The sequence below is a fragment of the Acartia tonsa genome, chromosome 7 (assembly GCF_053477335.1).
Source record: "Acartia tonsa isolate MP-2025a chromosome 7, ASM5347733v1, whole genome shotgun sequence".
Classification (NCBI taxonomy): Eukaryota; Metazoa; Arthropoda; class Copepoda; order Calanoida; family Acartiidae; genus Acartia; species Acartia tonsa.
Window position 1 is genome coordinate 31540397 of NC_137266.1, and position 24746 is coordinate 31565142.

A 24746-nucleotide genomic window follows, 5' to 3' on the forward strand; every position below is an offset into this window, starting at 1 on the left:
CATTACATGGGAACCAATAGCCTTCAATTTACCTTAATAAGTTTCTTTACCCTCACTTTCTGTCTCAATGATTCTATAGTTTACTGACTCAGATTATTAAAACTATTTTGATATTTGGTTCCATGTATAATTAAATATCATTTCTTTAAAATCATATTTGTGTTTCATGTATTATGGCTGTATAAAGCCTTATACTAAAAATGAAGCTTCATATGGCTGATCTTCTGAAGAATAGTATGTTTTGTCGTTCATCCTTATACTAAAGTAACAGGATTTCTGTTTTATCTGTGTGTTTGTATGTTTGTACCGAGGGATCTCGCTAACTGCTGAACCGATATGATTCTCCTTTACAGGGTAGCTTCTCATAGTTCATGGGAAAGTTTTTAATTATTTTGGGGGAGGGTACCATCAGCCTCCCATGAGAAATCACAAAATAATTTTTTTGACGCAACATCGATAGGTATCGTAGAGTTTTAAACCAAAAAAAACATTGAAATTGCCACTAGAGGCTTCTAGGGGCGTAGCCGCTAGTTATAATATAAATTCACATTTCATAATCATTGACTAATATTGATCTTACTTTCTTATCCCTTTATTCGTATTGAGTTGTATGTAATGAATTCATCTGAATGTATCTCGGAGATATAAACAAATTAATTAACACGTAAACACTAAACATTTAATTGAAAAATTTTCTGACCATCTGAAGAGTAATTTTTCTTAGAATATAGAACTTTTATACCTTTTATAATCAACACAATAAGAATTAAAATCCAAATATATAAGTTAAGAAAGTAGCTTATACTGCCTAATGAAAATGACGTCATACAATACAAATGACCAATGATAACCAGTATACATTTATAGTGTCCAATGGTAAAATGTACACTGGCATCATTTTTTATTAGGCACTATAAGCTGCTTCTAAGTTAAGTTTAATTGGGATGCTGTAATAATCAGCTTTATGTGAGGGCCCCATTTGATTAATGAGGTTGATTTCTCTTAGGGCACTACTTGCTTAGAGGACTTTACATTATTTGGTTTAGCAAAACTCATTTCACTTAGATTAACAACAAATTTTCTGTCTCGCAATACCCAATTAATTTTGTTTGATTTCTTTCTATTATTGACTTTAGAAACTACATATTTTATTTTTTTTGCATTTTATTATAATTTTTAATAAGGTATAACGTTAATGAATCATGTACACAGTTGCATATTGACCGCAGTACATTTAATATCCAGTTTAGTCGTGTTACGTACTATAAAATACAAATGTATATAAGGTGGTTTCTTGAACAATTGATGCATTTGTTTCACAATATATCTAGAGCCTTGCCCATACTGTTCTTTTGCTTTTATACAAGTAACTATTTTTTTATTCAAAATTTACATTGATGATTGTTTGTCTTTTGGTTATTGACTTTCTCAGTGAAAGGGTGTTATATCTGTTATTGTGATTTTTATTGTTATAATTTGAGTGTTATTATTCCTTACCTAGTTTATATCTTATTTGCTATGAAAATAGCATTTATAATTAGGTTGATGAAAATTAAATGAGTTATTTGCTAAAATTATCAGATTCAATAATTTTTTCCATATCTGATGTATTTCAGAAGAAAAAGAAATATATTAAATATTCATGATAAACTTTGTTTAAAGGTAGGCTATTTTTTCTTAATAGATTAAATCTACAATTCTCATGTGTAAAATCCTTTGGTATCTTGAAAATATAGGTGAAAAGAGTGAAGTAGAGATAATTTACCAGGGATTTAAAGGGACAAGGATTTACACACACAAAATTATGATCAACAGAAATACCTTTATTGTAGATTGAAATAATTGGTGCAAACGTTTGGAAACTACCAAATCGAGATTAAACAAAAGTCTCAAAAGTTTTTAAGTCAACGAATGAGAGAACATATTCATAAAAATATCATTCACCAAAATGTTTAATATTTTGTCTAACGAAAATTTAACCCTTTGACAAGCTCTATTTTGAATTACTCTGTTGCCCCCCTTTGTTTTAGTACGGGGAAGTCCAATAACTGCTAAACTTATTTCTACAACAGTTATTATTAATCCACCAAACATGATACATATATAGTTTTATTTCATGGGTTATTGGATACAATATACAAGAATTAGTGTAATAGAATTAGTAAATTTTAAACATTGGATGCGTAGCATTTCTATAACTTTGATCCTACCTATCATAATTTCATATTTCTTATGATTTCTTCAGATTCCAGAACTTTTTGTGAATGCTAAATAATGACAATCTCCTATACAAGAGAGGTAAGTACTTCTGTAATGTCGTCAGATAAAAGAATAATTTTCTGTAAAAGGATTTACCTATAAAAGCTAACAAACGATTACAAATTAGGTCGTATGTTTTGAGGATATGCATTTGAAGAGAAATAACGATAGAATGATAAAACTCAAGAAGAAACCTATTAATATCCAATTTTGATAGTTAAATACATCTTTTTCCTAAATAGGCTTACTTTTTAAAACTTTGCTAAATTAGTTGAGGTTAATTATTTTCAGGTGGCAACCTGCAAGGGGCTTGGGGTGTTCTGGAAAATATTATTCAGGAAAACATGATTTGAAACAAAAGTTTTCTATAATCTGTAGCTAGGGTCTGTATTTTATCTGTCTGTATGACACAGTCACCGAACAAATTATATTTTCTCGTCTGTGTTTTAAGATAACTGGCTCCACACTATATAAAGTAAATTAAGATACCTAAGTAAATGATATGTAAGTTGTGAGTTTATTGAATAATATAGCCTGACTTGAATTCATATAATTCATTATAATATATTACCTATAGATAGATCTAGGGCTATATGTCAGGAAAAATAATACGATAATTCTATAACCTAAGGCTCATAACTGTCTAAATCATTCAAAATATGGTTTTAAATATACGTATACTAAAAAATTTAAAACCAGAAAGACCTTTAGACATTAATCTACAACATTTCTTCCCCCAAGAAAAAAGGTTAAGACAATGGCCGATTAATTGATGTACATCCCCAATGACGATACAGAGTTTTTAAATTACAATTGTTGGTTGAAACGTTTGGACACTCAACTTAATGAAACAAACAATCAAAATGCAATAAAGTCCCCAACGGATAAGGAAACGTTTATTATAAAACTTTGTGGACTATTGTAATAAACAGCCAAATGTCCCTTCCTCCCTGATCTGCACTACAAATAAAAATTGGCTCACCCTAAGATTACAGAAGGACAGACAAGGCTAACATCTTACAAAGTAGCTTCGCTTGTAAAGGAATATATTAAAATTAATTATTAATCAAAACAGAAAGTTAACTTTTTAGCTATGATGAAAATTATAATTTTATTTAAAATCATGCTGTTATAGGTGGAAAGGTAGCATTTATAAGGTAAGGTTTTTATTTTAAAATATTTTGAAACAACACTACCTATTCAATTACAAAAGAAAAATTACAAGTGAATGGAAATTTATTTAGTTTATGCTACTATATTTTGTTACCTATTCAGTGTTCTATTTTATTTAGTTTGTGCTACCAAATTTTGCTACCTACTTAGTGTTCTATTTTATTTAGTTATTGCTATTTAATTTGGCTACCTACTCAGTGTTCTATTTTATTTGGTTGATGCTATCAAATTTGGCTACCTATTCAGCGTTCTATTTTTTTAGTTGGTGCTACCGAATTTGGCTACCTACTCAGTATTCTATTTTGCACTGTCTGTGACTTACAGATTTGCTCTGAATGAATATGGAAGGGTAAGAAGTTATAAAAGGTTAAAAATAAAAATTCAATATTACAAATTACGGGTCAACTGCAGTTCATGGTAAAATGTTCCTGGTAACGAATAGCACCAAAAATGTCTGAATTTTAAAGGCTACTAGCTGCCAAATGACTATACGTACATGTCATGCCCGCATACCATTTTAAGCGGCCAACAAATAATCTGAATATCGAAGATGTAGCACAATTTAGCACAGAGGGAAAGCTTTACTGAAGAAAAAAGCATACAATAAGCTGCTAGATAATTGTGTATATTTTTTTTTAGATATTAATTACAAGGAACATTTTACCATTTTTTACATCGCTGAAAATGGTGAACCCACACAAATTCATATGCAACCATTTTTTTTTAGAGAAAATCAAATATCCTATTAAATAAAATAGTAGCGTTGTTTGTCTGTAGCTTAATAACTACTGAACCGATTGAGTTCTCCATTTTTTGGGAGCTTCTCATAGGTAAACGGGTTGTTTTAGGCTATCTAATTTTTAGTATTGGGCCTTTGCATAGTTGAAATACTGAGCTCCTAGAAGCTAGTGGCATATCCGCTTAAGGGGGGGGGGGGTAATTCGGTTTTTGGGGGGCGAAGCGCGCTGCAAATTTTTTTTCCCCCCTCCAAAATTTTTACCCCGGGTTAAAATTGCCCCCCCTGAAATCTGTTAGCAGGGGTAAATACCCCCTCCTAAATGGTTGGGAGTGCCTACGGCACCCCCAGGGTAGGGGTAAATTTTAAATGGGGGGGGTAATCGCCCCATTACCCCCCCCCCCTTGGACGTCTATGCTTGGGAGGGTCATAGTAATAATCATGAACACATAAGAATCTTCATTGTAGAGGAGAACCATGAGGTAGATATTTTGCTTTAAACACTTTGACTGAGAGAGTGAGAGACAGGTGGACATCCTATAACTTTTATTTTTTTTAGGAAAAGTTTGAGGAGATATCAAAGTACTGTGACCAATTATCCACATCCATCCCATTAACATTTGTTCTTGGTTTCTATGTTTCTATCATTATCACCAGGTTATTATTTTTATAGTTTTTAATTAGGTACAAAGTGAAATATAAATATTCTTAGAAACAACCTTAGAAAAAGCTGATAAAGTACAAAAGGCAAACTGTGAAAATATCAGAATTATTAGTCATAATACTCTACTTTTTTAACCTACCTGCATTGTATATTGTTTAAATCGTGTTTGTTAGTTAAAAATTTTGTTTTAGTTAAACTGAAGAAATTATATTTGTGTTATAAGTTTAGTTTAAATACTTGTTCTATAAAAGTTCTATAAAGTTTTTACATTTAATTTGTAGATGGTGGGCTCAGTATAATTCTCTACCCTGGCCTGACTCTTGCTGTCTTTTCATTTCAACTTGTCTTCAGGGACAAGATGAAAGGTAATCAGTGTATAATTTTAAATCATTAAAAATGTCTAGACATAAGGAGCTCCATATACATATGACATAGCACAATAAAAATACCACGTATAGACAAACAAACATCAATGTTTATTGTTTGCGAAGATTAAACAAATTTATTTTTAAATCTGTAGATTGCTTTTCTAAAATGCTTTATAATACAACATCATGATGATCAGTTATTGTAAATGACGGATATAAGGATATGCACCACTCTAGAGAAGTTTGCTTGTATTGAAATATATATCTAGATCGAGATTGATGAGAAGAACAATTGTAAGATATCTTGTTGTAGCTCAAACTCAAGTTCTTAGGATGATAAGTATTAAGGTATAATTATATTTTTGTGTATTTAAAACCAGGGATCTCAAGGGATAAGACAATGAATAATACTTTTTTTATGCATACCCATTAAATTAAGTGCCGTACAAACATATTCTAGTTATAGCATTTCCAAAATTGTGATGATCTATTGTTATTTAAGGTTAAAAAGAGATTTCCCACTTTACATCACCTTACAGACGCAGGTAGTATTAACATTTAATGTATCTCCGTTCGTCCGTCCTCCCGTCTATTATTATATAATTTATAACCCAATTTATTATTTGGATTTTACAAAAATTTTGGGGGTATTTCTTTTTTTTGGCGGGTGGTTGCTTCCCCCTATTTTTAATTTTAGTTTAAAAAAAAAAATTTGGGGGGGGGGAATTTTTTTCTAGGGGCGATTTCTCTTGAGATGGTGGTGGTACCTTCCCCCAAAATAGTTATAAACCTTCCCGGGACCTATGAGCAGCTACCCTGTTAAGGAGAACCCGATCGGTTCAGCGGTTAGCGAGATCCTTTGGTACAAACACACAAACAAACAGACATCCTGTTACTTTAGTACAAGTATTGTTACTGGAATCACTATAGGAAATTTTAAATTGGAACATGGCAAAATTAGGAAAATCCGTTACAGTCGGACTGACCACCGTCCCTAAATATAGAAAAGTTTACTTTACTGTTACTTTTAGACCTACGCTATTTTAAAGTAATAAACAAACTGTTGAGTATTTAGCCTGATATTTTATTGTAACTTTAGGTTTGATAACAGATAACGAGGAGAAAATTATTCAGACACTTGATGATACGTGTATGCAGGTATCATTAGTATCACAGCTACTCTATAACTAGATACGTGTACGCAGGTATTATTAGTATCACAGCTACTCTATAACTAGATACGTGTACGCAGGTATTATTAGTATCACCGCTACTTGCGTTTAAGTCCGTTTGAACAAACTTTTGCATCTAAGATTGGTCAGAGGATTCTCATTTCCAATCTCCGAGTCATCCGAATACTAACTTCAGAGAATATAGTTCTTTTTTACATTGATAGTATGCTTTATAGAACTCGCTTTGTGTGTTCTATAAAAAATATAACCTGAGCATTTCAGAAGGAATGATAGGACAGATAAATTTTCAGACCAAAGGACAGACAGACAGACACAAACAGTTTGTTAATAAAACCAGTTAATAAAAAGTGTAGACCTTATTTTTGTAGCAAAGTAGATAGTTGCATAATTTTTGAGTAAAGTACCACAGACTTACATTGTGTGTTAATATTATGCTATAAAAACACTTTTTTAATTTTTAAACTTCATGTTATAATAATTAATATTTCTAGTAGCGAAGCTACTCTATAGTTTGAAATGAACGTCTAAATCGTTTTAGGGGCTCCTTTCCAAGATAGACGACTGAATATTATGGGATTAAATAAGTTTACATTCTGCATATTTTCTAGATTTTTAAGTTTTTGTGATTTTCTCGACTCCTATTTAAGATAGACGGCTTACATTTTTAGGAATTGAATAAATTCTCATTTTTATTTTTATTTGCTTATTGGCTGAGGTGCTAGATCGACTCCTTTTTCAGTTGTTACCAGGGGTAGCTATTCTAACAATCAATTCTACAAAAAATCACGAAACCTTTTCAAGTATGGTGGTGGTATATTTTGCTTTTTCATGGAACTGAAAAGGGGTGGGTAAGAAGGAGAGGAAAAGGGGAAAAAGGTTGTTGGGAAATTTTCCTTTAGAATTGTTTGTCACTAATATCATTCCCTTTTCCCTGAGTTATTATAGATTTTCATTTTTTTCTATTTTTAGCTTAGGCTGCCTTAAGTAAAAGCTACAAAAAAAATGTTATGTTTTAGCACCCTAAGTATTGGTTGAGTCTGGTTTGGGCTGGAGCTATTCTCACTAGAGCTAAGAAAGAAGGAAAGATTAAGGTAGGGTAGTATTTAAAAAATTTTATCACTTAGAATGGTCGTTTTTATAGCAAAGAACCATTTAAAAATGAGATCGTGGATTTTGATGAAAATTTTGAAATACAATAAATGATTTTTTTAAGTTTAATTTTGAAAATAATTTTCTTATGTTGTACATTTATAATTTAACATTTATGATTTAACATTATGCTTATTGCTTTTATTTCAATGATTCTAAGACTTTGGATTTGTGACATACATTTAAAAAGATATACCTAAATTCTATTTGGTTCCAATAAGTTTACTTTTTTAGGATGATTACTCATTTAACTCCATAATCCATGAGATAAACAAATTTCGTGGAAAATGTGGAGGCTTGTTGGATTATGACTGGATCTCTGTACCTCTTGTTTATACCCAGGTAATATTTTTCAATAGCGCGGAGCTTCTCTAGGATTCTGCTTAGCTCGGCAGCTGTATTCAGCCCCGTCCTTTCATTTATTTAAGCACAACTATTAGCACATACAATTATACAAAAAAGCATCATCTAAACATTATATATATTATTTTTTAAAGAGGCCCTTCCATTTCCATAATCTTAGGTGGTAACACTAGCTGTGTATACATTTTTTGCTGCCTGTCTCATGGGAAGACAATTTCTTAATCCTGAATTGGGTATTCCTGGACACGAGGTAAAAAACTTTTTAACATTAATAACTTCACCCCCTAGTCTCCTAGTCCCCTTACATCATTTTTTACTAAAATTAAATAGGTTATATTACGATTTGTTTATCTGATCTAAAATACACTTTTCGGATCATAGAAAGAAAACGAAGTTGCGGGTTTCGTCGTATTTTCACAGTTGTTTTTGATTGGTTATTTTAGGTTAGGTTAGGTTAAGTAAATGTTAATGTTTATGTTAATGATTGCCCCGCTGGGTTAGAGCCCTCTGCAGGGGCTTGAAATAGAAGAAAACCTACTTTGAAAATACGACGAAACCCGCAACTTCGTTTTCTTTTCATGATCCCACTTTTAAATAATTTTAAAATAGAAGATTTCTTTTATATTAAGTTCGAGGTAGCAAAGGTTGCGTGTTTCTGCACAAAAATATCCTTAAAATCTGTTGTACTAAACATGTTATATGATTCTTAAACAGTGGAGTGATGGGGGGGGGGGGGGTAGTTAAAAAAAAGCTTAAAAATTCGTACGCTCCTATTAAATAATGCTAAATATTAAGGTTGACCTTGTTATTCCATTCTTGACCTTTGCTCAATTCTTCTTCTACATGGGATGGCTTAAGGTAATCATTTTACATTATTGTGTTATTTTTATGTTTGGTGTAATGTATCAGGTTAAAATCTTAAAATCTATGTTAAAATCATGTGGAAGGCACGTTATACTTGAGCTAGGTTTATAAACACAGCTCAAAGTAAAATGCACCTCGAAGTGGAAAAGAATTATAATTTCACCTCCTGTAATAAGATTTCTGTTAGCATATTAGTTTTATGGCATTCAAACAAAATTATAGTTTTGAAAATCAACATTTAGCATATTAGAAACCGTTATGAATAAATCTTTTTTGCACCTGTTCTCAAGTATGGAAAAAAATGTAAAATAAACTTTTTAAATAAAAAGTATCTTGTTTAGGTTGCTGAGGTTTTTATAAATCCATTTGGAGAGGATGATGATGATTTCGAAGTTAATTGGCTTATTGATAGGTACAACATTACAAATATTTCAATCCTGTGGAAGCCCAACAAAACATTCAATAAATTCTATATTTTATTGATCAAAGCAAAGTATTTAATCAAAATAGTGATCTAGAAACGCAATTTGGAGTTATTTTTTAATATTTTATTTCAGCAATCTTGTTAAGAACTCTTAAATATGCGAACCAAATCAAATTAAAGTATTTTTATTAAGAAATCTACAAGTAGCATATTTGATTGTTGATGAAATGCATTCAGAACATCCAGAACTTGTTAAGGTATAATTTTCCTTTATTTTAACAAAATATACTTTCCACGTCAGGGTTGAAAGGGATTGATTTATATTCAGATTGGTTTATTAGACAGAGAATTCCTCTCTTCAGATATAATATAATATCCATTTATGGGGTAAAATGCCTGTTATGTTCTGTAATGATTTATCATGAAGGGTGCGAGTACTATTTACTAGTCCACATGAATCCTCACTTCATAATTGTTTTAATATAGGTTTTGTTTTAATTTTGGTTTATTTGTAATCTTAATCCTACTATAAAGTAAGGTTTTAATTTGTCTGAAGCTTAAGATTTTGGTAAGTACTGAACCGATTGATTTCTCCTTTTGATGTAATCTTTACCTTTGATGTTTTTAGGCTATTTTATTTTTGGATTTTAGCACCAGGGTGATTTTAGGCTATTTTCTTCCACCTTTTTAACCCCTTGAATGCACAACCCCTGGCTGATAGTATTGTTATTATGTAACAATTACTTTTTTTATTTCTGGTGTTTTTCAAAACTAAGTAATTTTATATTAACATTTGGAATGTTGGGCTTTAATGATAATGTATATTTAATTAATATGACTAATACTCTTGCTAGGATCAATATTGGGAGGAAGGAGTACCTGAGGAGTTGCCCTACACTATTGCGGCTGAACACTTCAGGTTCATAACAAATATCAAAATATTTCTTCTTCATCCTTACTATCACTTTTTTCTAGTAATATTTAAAGGGATGGTTACATTAAGGTAATTTAATAAGAAGTTGTTCTTTAATACATTTTTTTGTCAACTTTAGTCTAGAATGCGATAACTGAAGGATTTGTCATGTGAAAAATATGGTTTATTGCTAATGATTTAAATACTCTTATGTAACCATCCCTTTTGTTTGGTGAATAAAGGAACTACATGATTATACTTACTCCATCCTTATGTCAAGGTTTCCTGGTTTCTCCAATGGTAAACCTGACAGGTAGATTTTATGAGTATTAAAGGTTAAAACCTAAATAAATGAGTTATATAGAGTAGCTTTGATAAAATTATGAATTTTGGGATGTACCTTATTGGAACTTATTTAATGGAACTGTTTACTTACACTGAGAGCCAACCTTTATATTGCGCGATTTTGGTCAAAAATTTAACTATGCATGCATTTTCAGCACCTGTCATTTAAGATATGTCATGTATTATATCATTGCAGCAAGAGATACAATTTTTACCTCCTGCTTGCTTTATCTTAGTTGGTGTACGAGTTACACAATGGCGTGCACAAGATTTTAATTTGGATAGGGGAGAAATTTACCAAAAAGTATATACCCTTTCCCTCTCCTAATAATTAAGCAAAACTGAGCTATATTAAATAGGAAAGGGGACTATTCACGAACGAGAGCAAGTGATTCTAAGCACCTTCTAGCATTGATCCATAGTATTTTTTTAGTGAATATACTAGGTTTATGTATAATATTTGGTTTATCGACTAAAAAGTTAGGTTTTACCATAGTTTTATATGGAAAAACTTTGAAATGCATTTTTTGGTGCATATATCATCAAATGTTTTGATAAGTTCAAACTGTTGTTTAAACGCTTTGACACAAAAGTATATTATTTTGTTTAAAATGTATATTTAGAAAAAGGGTTGGTAACTACTATTATCTTAAACAGTTAAATTAATGGACTTTTGCAATTTACAGATGCATTTCTGCCGTGTTATTCTATTTTATCCTTTACATTTCAAAGTTATTTTTCCATTTAACACCATGGTAAAACCTAACTTTTTAGTCGATAAACCAAATATTAAACATAAACCTAGTATATTCACTAAAAAAATTTTATGGATCAATGCTGGAACGTGCTTAAAATCACTTGCTCTTGTTCGTGGATAGTCCCCTTTAGATGTAATTCTTAACCTACCCCCTCATTGTATACCTCAATGTTTTTTTGGGTGTTATATACAATACCCTTCCTTTTTAGATCCTAGAGAGTACAATCCCCCATCACTAAAAGCTCCTTTCTAATAGGGTGTTTGTTGTTGGATTTTTAGATTATACTTAAATAGTTAAATGTATTTTAAATTTATTTGTATGCTATATAAATGCATCACTCAGTTCATTGCACCTAAATTTCAGTTTAAAATTTTAATTGTAAACAAATTGAAATAACATAAAGAAGGTTAAAGTTGGAAAGATGGGGTGCTATTGAAACAATAAGATATTATATGCTAATTTTCTTGGCCAATCAACTTTTGTTTGTTTTCTTTTTCTATAAATACTTATAATTTACTGCATTGGCTGATTTATCTCAATATACCTGATTCAAACACATTTACCCTTGCTTAACCCAAAAATCTGTATATGGTCCATTTATCATGTTATCCCAATTTTCCTCAAGTTTAAATTTTTTAAATGCTTAATAGCCAGCTTTTTTGCTTCATATTAGAATAGTCCATTATACTAGTATTTTTTTTAAATTATTGACCTTTTAATGCAACAAAACTATTATAGTATACTGTAGGATATTAACTATACATTAACACATATTTTTTTACATAACTACTATTGTTTTCAAATGCAGTAATTTACCATGGAAAAATCCTTAAATTTGACATTTATTTTCCTATTTTGTTTGGGTATTTCCACATTATAGTATTGTGGTATTCGGCAACCCTGAGCCATGTTATGTGATAGCTAGAGAAGCCCTGCTTCTCTATAATTATATGTGTCCACGTCTGTTTGCACTGCCATAGTCATTTGAACTTGGGTAACGGCCATTTAACCGAGGGGGTTACCACAAATTGGTGACAGCTGTGTGAGATTACGGCAAACACAAGTGTAGAGCAGACGCGCAGCTGAGGTTAAGGTACTCCCAGCAGTGAAACTGGCAAAACTGACACAAGCAACCTGAATTACCCACCCTGGATAGCAAGGTCTAACTCTGTATCCGGCAGTTGTGGAAGCGAAACCTAGCGAAAGACCACGGAGAGTGGCGGAACCAGAGCTGCGGAGAGCAGCGAAATCGGACGGAAGACCGCGGAGAGCGGCGAAACTCGATGGAGAACCGCGGAGAGCGACGAAATCTAACGGAGGATTGGGCGCTCAAAGGCTGAAACAGGCCTGCGGACGGGCTGAAACAGGCCAAATAATTGCAGACGGCTGAAAACAGGCCACTACTTACTGCAAAAGATAGCGGGATTCGAACCCACGGCGCTGCAGAACGGGACATTCCCTGCCGCCACCAACCGGATTCGGACCCACGGCGCTGCAGGACGGGTCATTCCCTGCCGCCAACTGGCTGAAACAAGCAAAACAGCTGCGAGCTGTGAGCGAAAATAGGAGTGTAGTGTACCAAACAGGAGAAAAACTACGTTAACTCCAAGTATCCTGAGAGGCTACAGCGCAGCCACCCATTGAGAAAAAACAGATATTGTATCAGATTTTATGGATTACCTCCCTGGTGTGAAGGCTAAGCAATAGATTTATGGGCAGGGTTTGGTAAATAATTGCCGTGGATTGTGATAAGCCGAAAATAGAACTTGTGATAAGCCAAAAATAGAACCTAGGTGCAAGCTAACAATGCATTGGTAAACACTCGGACCCCCAAACCTGCAGCACGGCAAATACACCCCCTATCCCAACGGAAGGGGAGGGGCTACCCATAAATTGAAGTAAATACAATCGAGGTGATATCTGATAAGCCAAGGATTAAGGGAGAAGCCCACCTACCTTATAACCCAGTCACCTCAAGCCTGCGGCACCCCCCTCCCCACCTGGGGAAGGGCGTCCTTACCCCGTCCCCTCACGCGCTCCCCCTTCTCCCCACACTCGGATAAGTCCGTCTACCGTGCAGAGACCGAGACCGGGAGAACGGAGTGCATTTCACGGGTTGCGCAGCGAAGCTCGGAACGCAACGAAAATCTGACGGACAAAGGAGATAAAGCGGACCAATGAGAGAGCAGATTGAGGGATAGATGCGCGTTTCATCTGTGTGCACACTCTGACGGCGCGTAGGCGCGTTGTGAGAAAGGGGATTTCACACACACACACACACACAGGAGCGGAGCCACTCTATAGCATACAAAAGATATATTTTTAGAAAAAACTTGCAAAGCTCCTCCCCCCTATCTACAGTGTGATAAGGAAAACTAAATCAGTTCCTGACAGCAGTTCAGACCCTCAACAACTCTCTACACCTACCAGCCTAACCTAAAGCTGAGAAGCTAGTGAAAAGTACCCTAGTGTACACCTATTTTATATATATTTGTAGTTCAAACTACCAACCAAGTGATAAACGGTAGCGGTTGCTAGAATAGTGACCATAAGTATAAGCAGTAGGGTGGGTCGATTTTGGACATTTTTTTTCTGAGGCCAAAGCGGGGATCTGCACTCAATTTATATAGATATAATACACCTCTGGATGATTTAAAATTTATCCTAAGTCTTAAAACCGCTGACGACCAGACATTCAATTGTATAGCTATTTGTAAATGGGAGTAAAAAAATTATTGAATCAGAACTATGGCTTCATGGTGCTCCCTGGAAATGCCTTGAGGAGCTGAGTCAGGAACTTTTGTCCGTTTCAAAAAATCTCGTTCCTAGCCTGAGAAAATCTAAAAAAACCTCTACAAATTGGACAATTCTCAATAAACCTTAAATTTTTTTGGTTTTTTAGTGATTTCTAAGGCTAGGAACGAGATATTTTGAAACGGACAAAAGTTCCTGATTCAGCTCCTCAATGCCTTTCCAGGGAGCACCATGAAGCCATAGTTCTGATTCAAAAAAATTTTTGAATGTCGTCTTTGCATACTAATAAGTAATGAATTATATTTTTAAGTGGTCGTGTTCTAAAACTCAATTTTTTAAAATTCTTTTTCGGTCAGAAATGTTTTTAAGGTTAATTTTATCTGTTGCATATCCCCGCTTTGTCTAATTCCGATATGAACCCACCCTAATAAGCAGCCTATAGTGTTGACTTAGAATTAGTGACCCGACACTGAACCTTTGACCCGATGGAGCAACAACAAGCGCAAGGAGGCGACCAGCTCCAAGGATGGCTCCAGGACGATCCCCAGCCAGCTCCAGCCGAGCACCGCAAGCTGATGTTGAGTAACCTGCTGGAGTACCGAGGACCGCCCAAGCAGTCCTGGAACTCCCACATCCGGAGGCTGGAAATGTCATGGGCGGCTTACCGCGTACCCGCCCATGACACGCTGAACCGCCGCAACGCCCTCTTACTATCCCTGGCAGGCAGGCGGCGGAGATGGCCTCCCACTTGTTTGGGGAGGCAGGCCAAGCCTTGACCTACGAACAAGTCAAGGCCGAGTGTGAAATGTTGTTTCGTCCTGCCTATGTGTCCCAGACCCTGAAGCAAGCCTTCAGGGACTACAGGCAACACTCGACGGAGCCCATCCAGGCCTACATCTCCACAAAGTGCGCCCTGTACAGGGAGGCCTACAGCCACGAAGATCTGGAGTTGCTCATTGATGAGCTTAACCGCGGCATCCGTAATGCCAACCTGAAACGTGAAATGATGGGACATGAGATCGCCTTGGTACCTGAGTACACGAGGCGAGCCATGTTCACCGTGACCATGATCACCAAGCAGCTGAAGGAGGGTGTGTGCCTGGTGGACGCCACCGACGGACTCACAGGATCGGACAGCGTCCAGTTGCCACAGTATGATGATTCGGAGCCAATGGAGATTGGCGCCTTGGCTCCGGGTCTCCACCAGATGGGGAAGGTTGCACCAGACGACGCCTCCAAGATTCCAGGCCGCTGCTACCGCTGCCATGGGAAAGGCCACCGAGTCAGAGACTGTCCTACGCCTATGGAGGTCAGCCTAGAATAGCGACGCACCCAGTCCCGCCGTGACCGGCCTGCCAGATGTGAACGCTGCCATTACTCAGGCCAAACGGCAGCCGAGTGCAAGGCTGACTGGGACCAGGTAGCCGGGAGGAGACGCGTAGCCGGCAAGGGCGCTAACTCAGGGAAACCCAGCTCCCAGGTAGCCAACATGGAAGGGAGCGCGCCGCCAGCAACACTCCAGCAAGCAGCCGCCCCCAGCGCTATGGGCCACTCAGAAGGAATGCCGCAGTTTGGGACCATCCCAGCCAGGATCAACGTGCTGGGAGGAGCGGCTGAACCCAACCGGGTAGGCCTGGGCTTCAGCCTCAACCACATGGGACCGGAGTTCATGCAGCCAACCAACATTGCGGAGCCAGAAGTCCTGCGGCCTCTGCCATTCGGCCTCAACATGATGGTACCCGCCAGACCGAGTCCCCCAAAGGAGGAGGTAACCCCTGTCACCCCCAGCGAGAGCCGAGGGGCGCTACCCAGCGCCACCAAGACGGTGTACGGGGAAGCCCTGGCGGCCGCCAAGCGGGAGAGGCAAGAGGCGCTAGCCAGCGAGTCTGAGTCGATGTATGGGACGCCAACCAGCGTCGCCACCTGGGAAGGACGAGAGGTGCTGCCCCGCACCACCAAGCTGATGTCTGGGGCGACAACCGTCGCCGCCACCTGTGAAGACTGGGGGGTGCTATCCAGCGCCCCCACGCTGGTGCCTGGGGCGGCAACTGTCGCCGCCACCGAGAGACCTGGACCCCGGAACGAGCCCGCAGCCCCAGAGGAAGGGGTGACACCCGTCACCCCCAGTCAGCCAGAGCCCCCAGCCAGCAGGGAGAGTCCAGCTGTCCCTCACCCTCAACTGTGTCCAGCTGTCTACCCCCCTCAACCGAGCCAGGATAAGTTAAATTTGACAAATACATTGTACCCAAAATATTGTAACCCTCCAGCCTTGCCTGTGCCCCCCGCACCAGAGGCTGGGGAGATTGAGATTTGGGGTATCAGGACTTGCCTGTGCCACATGCACCTGAGTTCCTAGGGCAGGGGAGGGATGTAGTACAGGGCGAGCCTGTGCCACACGCACTAGAGCCCCATGCCACTGGGCATGCCATGGATGAGGGAAGGGGAGCCGACGCCCAGACAGGCGCCCGTCGCCTGTCAGTCCGTCATTGGGGAGGGTATTGGGAAGCCCCGGGCGTCTAAGGATAACACTCAATGGAAATTTATATCTAGCCAGGAGCAGACCAGCAGTCTCCCTTCCCAGGAAACCGTTGTGGCCAGAGCCGAGAACCCCCAGATGCGCGCACGAGGATGGTGGCTGTCTGGCAGGTTCTCCCATTGGTGGATGGTTCTGTGGGGCCTATTGCTAGCAGCTGTGTGGCCTACGACCAGCTATGTCACCGCCTTCAACAAAGAGCAGATGTGTAGCAAGGAGCCGCTACACCAGGAGGTGCCTCTGGGCCATGAGGTACATATCCTGCAGCAAGTTAAGATCCGGGAGACCACGGGATATAGCTGTCAACTCACAGTGTCCCAGTGGACATTCAGGTGTGGAGTCTGGGGCCACCTGAAGGTGACGTTGGTCCCCACCCTCATGCGGCCAACCAAGATTGACCCAGAGACTTGCCGGGACCTGGCCCGGAGCCGAGTCTACACCCTGCCAGGCAAGACCAAGCCATTGACGTTCCAGCTGAACCACCCCCTGTTCTTCACCCTTGATATGGTGGGAGCACTGGTCAACAGCCCCGAGGGGGTGGGTTGTGAAGGGGAGGACGTCCATTTTGAGGGCCAACTGTACCGCAATGAGTTAGTGCTCCAGGAGCGACGGCTGCTGGTCAAGGAGGAGACCTACGTAGTTGAGAACGGACGGGTGGAGTCCCAGTCTGACCACCTGACCCTGGCGTGTCCCCAGTCCGAGCTGTCCTGCGTCACCGGAGAGGCCACGTACGTGTGGGACCACCTGGGGAGAGATTGCCCCTTGAGACTGATCCGCAGCCTCCAGCCCAGCCTGGTGATGGATGCATTCCTGGTTGACCATCAGGCACAATTCTTTATCAACATGACTACCCCCACCTCGATAGTGAACTGCAACTTCGAAGCCCATGCTACCAACCACCCAGCATTGTTCGTGGCAGCCGACCCGGCCGCGGCAGCGTTGCCCAGAGTATCGGCTAGGGACGTGGATGTCCCCCTCCAGGCCCAGATACACGCGGCCTACATCGGATTTACCCTGGAAACGCGGATGCGAAGCGCAGCAGCAGAAGAGGTAGCGGCCAACTGCTGGAAGCTCCAGCAGCTAGACCCGGCCCATCCGGTGCGTGTCCAGGGGAGCACGTTCTCTATCTTGAGGGGAGATATATTGCTCCAGCTTACCTGCCAGCGTAATAAATACGTGGTAAGGGAGAGCAATGAATGCTGGGACAAGGTGCCGGTGGAGCCCACAGGATTTGTAGATGCCGTGACAAAGGTGTATAGCGGTCACGCCACCAAGATTCCCTGCTCCTCCACCTACCCCCTAACTGTACATGCCGAGGAAGGGTGGATAGAGCTAACTCCAGCCCCTAAGAAGAGGCCGCCCCCGCTGGATACACCCTAACAACTGCTGACCGAGCCCTTGGATGACTTTAGCTCGGGAGGGTTGTATTCCCAGGCCGAGCTGAATGATTGGCAGCAGCTAGTATCGTTTCCGGCGTATAAGGCCCCCATGCTGACCGGCCTTTTGTATGGCTCCTGCGTCCAGCAGGGCAGCTGTTCAGCCACCGGAGACCATGGAATCGTGTCCTATAATATTGACCGACTGGCGGAGGAAGGGGAGGAAACCCTGGATTCAGACAAGCTATTCACGAGTGGGGAGATGGCGCAGCCATACTGTGCTTGTTGCTGTTGATTCTCAAGCTACTGGGGGACTTAACCATCATTTCCCTGGCAGCTGCACAAGGAGGTGTACGTGCCGCCCTGAACGCGATGTCGCAAGTGTTTCTGTATCACCCAACCTTGTATCGTAAGGCCTTGGCCAGGGCCAGGGCCAACCATGCCAAGTCCCGGGACTTTTCAGTAGACTGGGATGCCATTCATATTGGCAGGGAAGCAGCCGAGGAAATGGTGTCTATGAAATCAGCCGATAGTGGGAATGACCGCCTAGGCAAGCCTGGGCCGCACTCCGGAAATCCCCGCGGCCCCTCGGGAGGCCAGGCTGTCGCCCAGACAGTCAACCTGGTAGCCAGTGCTCCAGCCGCTGCCACCGCCAACCAGAACGCCCTGTTGCTGACCGGCCCAGCAGCGTCCGCGCCCCATGGCGGCCTGACACCCGCTGGTGCCGAGCTACGTGCCCAACAAAAGCCGGCCTCTACCTTCTACCCCACGTTGGGGGCCCATCAACTCTGAAAAGCACCACTAGGATTCCATTGAATTGTTAACCCTTGTAAATAACAGTCCCATAATGAGCGGGCCGAAGGCCTCAACCACTGTCGGAAGTCTGGTGGGGAAACCCCCTCCCAGCCTTCTGAGGGGAGAGTTGTGGTATTCGGCAACCCTGAGCCATGTTATGTGGCAACCCTGACCTTGGTTCGGAGAAGGGCCGAGTGCCCTTCCCCGAGTACCGGGGAAGGGGTCAGCCTGACCCCTCCCTATGCTTTGAAATTAATGATAGATTTTGACAGCCGTATTATGGTTAAGCTGCATTGTTTGGTTCCCCCACCCTTTCCAGGGATGGGGGATCATTGTTGCCCATTCTGATTAATGTATATGTATTTATATTGATTTTGCTTTAGTATTATTTATTCCAATCTGTGTATTTATTATTTGTTGTATTATAAATTAGTAACCTTTGGACCCTGAATAAAGTAACATCTGAATAGACCTTGTTTGTTATTTAGTGATAGCTAGAGAAGCCCTGCTTCTCTATAATTATACGTGTCCACGTCTGTTCGCACTGCCGTAGTCATTTGAACTTGGGTAACGGCCATTTAACCGAGGCGGTTACCACAGTATATTAAACCTTATTAAAGCATTATGGATATTAATATAGTCAGATATTTAGGAAACTTTTATCGAACATTTAAACCCCATATATTGCCACTTTCTCTAATTTTTTTTTAAACTATAAATCAACCTATGGCTCAATTATTTATTTTTTGTGCTAATTTTGAGTTCAATAATCCATGTTTTTGTCCGTTTACTATACAAATGTTTTTTTAGGAAAAATCCATTGTTTGGCTCTGTTGCTAATGTAGAAGTACCACAAGAAGAACAAGAAATGTTTACCCTGGAAAGGTAATTAGAATCAAAAAACTTTCTGCTGGATGCAAATTTGTTCTGAACCTCTATAGATTATTTTATAGAAATTACTCACGGAAAGTTAAGTTTAATTCCTTTTTTTAAAAGGTTAAAAGGACAAAGGTCTAATTTTCATTCAACACCATGCTAGAAATAAGTATTGCATTATAAAACTAGCGTCTTCTCTCAAAGAGGCCTCTATTGGATGGGAGGGGGCGGTCATTTGTTCTTCGGGTGGTTTCCCTTGGAAGTTTTAAACCTTCAACCTAAAAAAACAAAAACTTATTCGGTCAAGTAGTTAGGATATACCAAGTATGACATAAACAAACAACCTACCAATTTTTTTTATTTTGGGGGCGGGGTAAATTTTTTTAAGGGGGGGGGGGTTAATTTGTGTTTTTTTTTGGGGGGGGGTAAATTTTAAATGGGGGGGGGGGCTAATCACCCCGTACCCCCCCCCCCCCCCCTTGGACCTCCTTGAACTTACCCCCTCTATTAAAATTAATGTTATGACATGTAATTGCACAAATCTGTTTTTTATAATCCTGCAAATTATGATTTTTCTTTCTTTAGAATAGATGAAAACGAAGGATTTGATGAAGAAGAGGACAAAATACCAACTATCAAGTAAACATTTTAAAAACTTTAATCGTGTTCTATAGACTTTTGCTTCCTGCACTCCGTCTGTATGTAGTATATATGTCTGTGTAAAACGGTGATTTCTCTGTCTCTGTTGGAAATTCTAGATATTTAAAAAGTTTTTTTTTTTATTTTATTTTTTTAGTATGCTTTTTAAGTGTGAATATATCTTTTTGATCTTTAAAATCCATCTTTTATGTTTGTATGTTATATCATAATTTTTCTAGGATTGATGAAATATCTGCTAATGGAGATGTGAATTCCAATGAGAGGACAAGAAGACGAACAAGTAGTAGTAGTGCCAGGTCATTAGATAATAATTCATTAAAATTTAAACTTAATATTTTGTTTACTTGCTAATTCAATGATTTATATCGAGTATGACATTAAATGATAGTGGTCATGTTAGACTTATTATCGACAAAACCAGACAATATACAAATGTTGATATAATAACTTCACAAAGAAATTGACTAGCTCCTTGTTCAGCAGTACTTAGAACGCAGCAAATGTATTAGCAGCTACTAAACCGCCGCTCTATTTTTCTTTTCTTATCTGCATTTTTTAAACAGTCGCATAAGAATAATTGAATCAAGCCCAGTCCGTGTAAGAAATGTCGACATTAAAAGTATGTGTAGAGCAAATGACTATGCCTGTGATAAGATCCTAATATAAGGTAACAGGATATCTGCAAGTCTGTCTGTCTTTCTGACCAATATGGAATTATTTTACGGTATAATTTTTTTAAAAACTAATTATGAGAACTTGAGAAGGGTTTCTACATCCTCCCATAGAAATATGATTTTAAACTTGTCCTTTAGCTTACTTATATTATATTTATATTTAGGAATTCGCTGGGGTCACTAAGAAGAAACTCCATCAGAAGTGCTCTTCAATCTGTCCACATGGGAGCCATCAAAAATGCATTATAACATATCAAAATACAATAATCCAGGGCTCGACAGCCTCGCGTAAGCCTCATCTTAAAACCCGCTCTGGTACGTAAAGCATGTTATTAAATAGGCAGCTTACAATATTAGGAACAGGTTTAGACATCCATCATTTTTAGATTATAATACGTTGATTTTACTGAGGCTTACATGTGGATGACCCGAGATTACCGAACCCTGCAATAACCTCTGAATTTTAATGAACCCTAAAGTTTTGTAACATTTCAGTATTTTTTTTCTTGAATTTTAATCAAATGGTTAGTATGCAATTTTACAAATTTTAATATCTTAAGTGCCATTTTTCCCTATCAGTTAGAAATTAGGTATACCAAGATAAAATAACCAATGTGAAATATTTTTATGGAATTATATTAACCTATTTTATTTAGTGTTATTGTAGCTACAGTCTTTAGTGTATTTATATTGTATTTGTTAAATTATAGAATGATATTGGCAGGCATTTATTTTTTTCCAAGAATTTCAAAGGCAATGCCTTATATATGTTCCAACAGCTCTTTTTGTTTGGTAAATAATTCTAGATTTTAATATTTGTACAAAATAAGACGACAATTAAATTAGCCTTTTAATTTTCATATTTCATAATCATCAAACATTCTATTAAAATAAACTATAAAAATTTTAGTGTGTAAATATGGAATATATTTTATTTTATCTGTTACCTTATTATTTAAACTGTGTATCATTTTAAATAAAGTTTTACATGATAAAGCTTTGAAATACAGCCGTATTAGGAAACCGGGGCCAACAAAACTGGAAATAAAATTATATTTTTTTCTCGTATTATTCATTCGAATCCGGTGGATAGGAACCGCTTCTCATCCATACGAAAAAAAACTATTTCTATCATCGTATTATATCCAGAGCTGGATCTTTAAATCGTTTTGATGGTGCGCTAAATCAGGGCGATTCAGAGGTGAACCGGAGGTGCGCTGATGGTGGGCCACAGCTACTGCTATCTTTAAAAAGATTTTCGGCGCAGAGTTGCTAGATCGCTGGCGACACTCAATAACATATCCATACGTGCTGGTACAATTTTATAACTTAAGTCGGGTCAGTACGATGTTTTATATAAAACAATACATAATTTATTTTAAAAATAACTATAAAAATGTTTTCACGATAGTTTTGCAATAAAATATTAAACTAATTTTTAAAAAATATTTATTTATTAAATATGATACGCCCCGATTTAGTGCGGCAATGCCACTAGTTACGTACCATTGGCGCGCTGGTACCGCGCCACTTGCCGCGCTAAATCACCCATGCCAATTTGATTTAAAGATTGGTATTAATAATCTGATGGTGCGCTGAAATGAATCGCCCTGGTTCAGCGCACCTCTAAACGATTTAAAGATCCAGCTCAGCTTTCTACGAATATAAAAATTAGTTTTAATCTTATCATTGTACATTCTATATCCACGGAAAGCTGTTTATAATACGATGAAAGAAATAACTATTATTTTACTCTACGCGGAAATATAATACATTGCGATAAATAACTACATATTATATGTAGACTTCTAGCTTTATAAAGATTATTTTAAAAATTTGCTACAACCATATTAACAATAAAATAATCGTAAACATAAAACATGAAAATTGTTTGGAAAAAAATTGTGTTTTGCCTGATGGTTTTGATCTTAGATGTGCATCCAATATCACATGTATTTATATGCGCCTAGTGTCGAACATATTCGCAAAACGACAAAACCGCAAATAATTATGATTGGGTAATTATCTAAGAATGTGGCTGAAGTAAAGAAAAAGGGGCAGTTATTGTACTTCTGAAATAATATGTTATTGTTTTTGTTTTATTAGATTAGATTTATTTTGACATATAAAGAAAGATAAATTAGCAAATAGTATAATTATATGTATAATTTTATAGAATTCTTGTGTAGCCGGGAACTAGAAGGCCGACAGGGTGATAATGTATCACCCCTTTTAAGGTCAGCTGTGAGTTGCCGCAGATCATGACAGATTTAGCAGCCATTCGGTTTGTACTCAATTTAATGCACACTGGGTTTTATACTCAGGGAAGGAGGGGACAATGGGCTGTTTATTACACTAGTCCCCAAAGTTTTATAATAACTTTTTCTTATTAGTTAGCTTATCAACTTTGGGGACATTTATTTCATTTTGATTGGTTGAGTTTAACCCCCTTTTTAACATTTTAACCCCCTAATTGTAATCTACAGAAGTAATAATTTTGTATATACGCATTGGGGTTGTTAATTAATTTATCGGCCATTGTCTTATCCTTTTAGATCCCTGTTTTATACTAGATCATATGATAATGTGGTCACAAAAGAGGAAGATGGAGAAAGTTGACAAAGAAGAGAAAGAAGATTGAGAGCAAGCAAAGAAAGAATAAAGAAGGAAATTTTAGTAGATCATCAGATTTCTGAGTTTAGTGAACTTAAGTACAAAATATTTTACTTTAGTATTTAATTTTGATCAAAAATGTTTACCATATATAGATAGGTAAAACACTTTAGATGGAAAATGTATAATAAAGTGCATTTATACAATAAGAGTAAGTTAAAAAATCCTGGATGACATAACGACAATTTAGAATTATATGATGACTTTTTGATTTTAAAATAAAGTATTCATGGCTGACAAAATCTCAATAGTTGACTATTATGGGGGATTTGGATGTAAATTTACATGTACGTGGAAAATATTAGATTAACTATTAGGAGCTGCACTTCTAAAAAAGAATCAACTTAAAAAATAAAAATTTCTGTTTAATGGAATGCATTTATTACTTTTATTTCCAGGACTGTCGAAACACTGTTTGAAATTTGTTTTACATAACTTCTCATTCGAAGATCATTGTTTGTCTTGCAAGGCGTGTTCTTCAAAGATTAGTTATTCAAACATGGAATCAGAAAATAATATGTATGCTGAATTGTTGCTTAAGCCTATAGGGAAATGTGTAAAGGTGAATAAAACCAACTCGAATCAGAAATGTTCTGATCTTCAGCTTTAGGCAAAATAAACCCTTATATAGGATTGCTCATTCAAAATAAATTTACTATTTTAGAATTGTTAAATTCCCCTAGATCTTTATCTTAATCTGATTTATTATACAATTGTTCAAACATGAAAGTATCATGCTTCAAAAAATTTTAGAACTTTTAAATGTTTTCCTTTTTAGTTATAGTCTTTTTGTTAAGTTTGTCTGTTCATCCATCCGTGATATTATGCATAGATAGATTTGAATTACTCGACTGCTTTACAAAAAAGCTATTTATGATAAAACTCAAATTTTCTTGGGACGATTCCCTTGTAATCTATGGTAATTTTTTCGTTTAAATATGTCAATTAATTGTTTGCTGTTTGATATCGGAAATTTGGAAAATCTTAAGGACCATTCAGAAAATATAAATTTATTTGACATAAGAAATATTCTATTTATAGAGAATATTTTTGTTCTAAAAAATAACAAAATTTATGGTTGAGTTATAGTATATTGTTTATCTGGAACTAAAAATAGAAACTAACAAATAATCGCAGATTGATCTTAAGATATGAATTATAATAAAAAGCCCTGGTTAGTTGGTGTACACCATAGT

The 24746-nt window shown here is 37.5% G+C and overlaps 1 protein-coding gene across 2 annotated transcripts; it reads left to right on the forward strand.

The window, feature by feature from the left end:
• The first annotated feature begins 1564 nt into the window (after positions 1 to 1564).
• On the forward strand, positions 1565 to 21873 carry LOC145325281 (bestrophin-1-like). Of its 2 annotated transcripts, XM_080168236.1 has the most exons (22): positions 1565 to 1662; positions 2246 to 2298; positions 2551 to 2595; positions 3393 to 3416; positions 3695 to 3781; positions 4728 to 4825; positions 5114 to 5197; positions 5470 to 5548; positions 5703 to 5745; positions 6300 to 6358; positions 7410 to 7484; positions 7777 to 7884; positions 8066 to 8155; positions 8701 to 8763; positions 9111 to 9181; positions 9387 to 9450; positions 10048 to 10112; positions 10387 to 10419; positions 19478 to 19552; positions 20129 to 20182; positions 20422 to 20499; positions 21042 to 21873. In XM_080168236.1, the coding sequence occupies exons 2-22, from the start codon at positions 2275 to 2277 to the stop codon at positions 21124 to 21126; spliced, it is 1404 nt and encodes a 467-aa protein (XP_080024362.1). In that variant the 5' UTR covers positions 1565 to 1662; positions 2246 to 2274; the 3' UTR covers positions 21127 to 21873. The 2 variants fall into 2 exon arrangements, with proteins under 2 accessions (XP_080024362.1, XP_080024363.1); XM_080168237.1 differs by lacking the exon at positions 10387 to 10419.
• The last annotated feature ends 2873 nt before the right edge of the window (positions 21874 to 24746 follow it).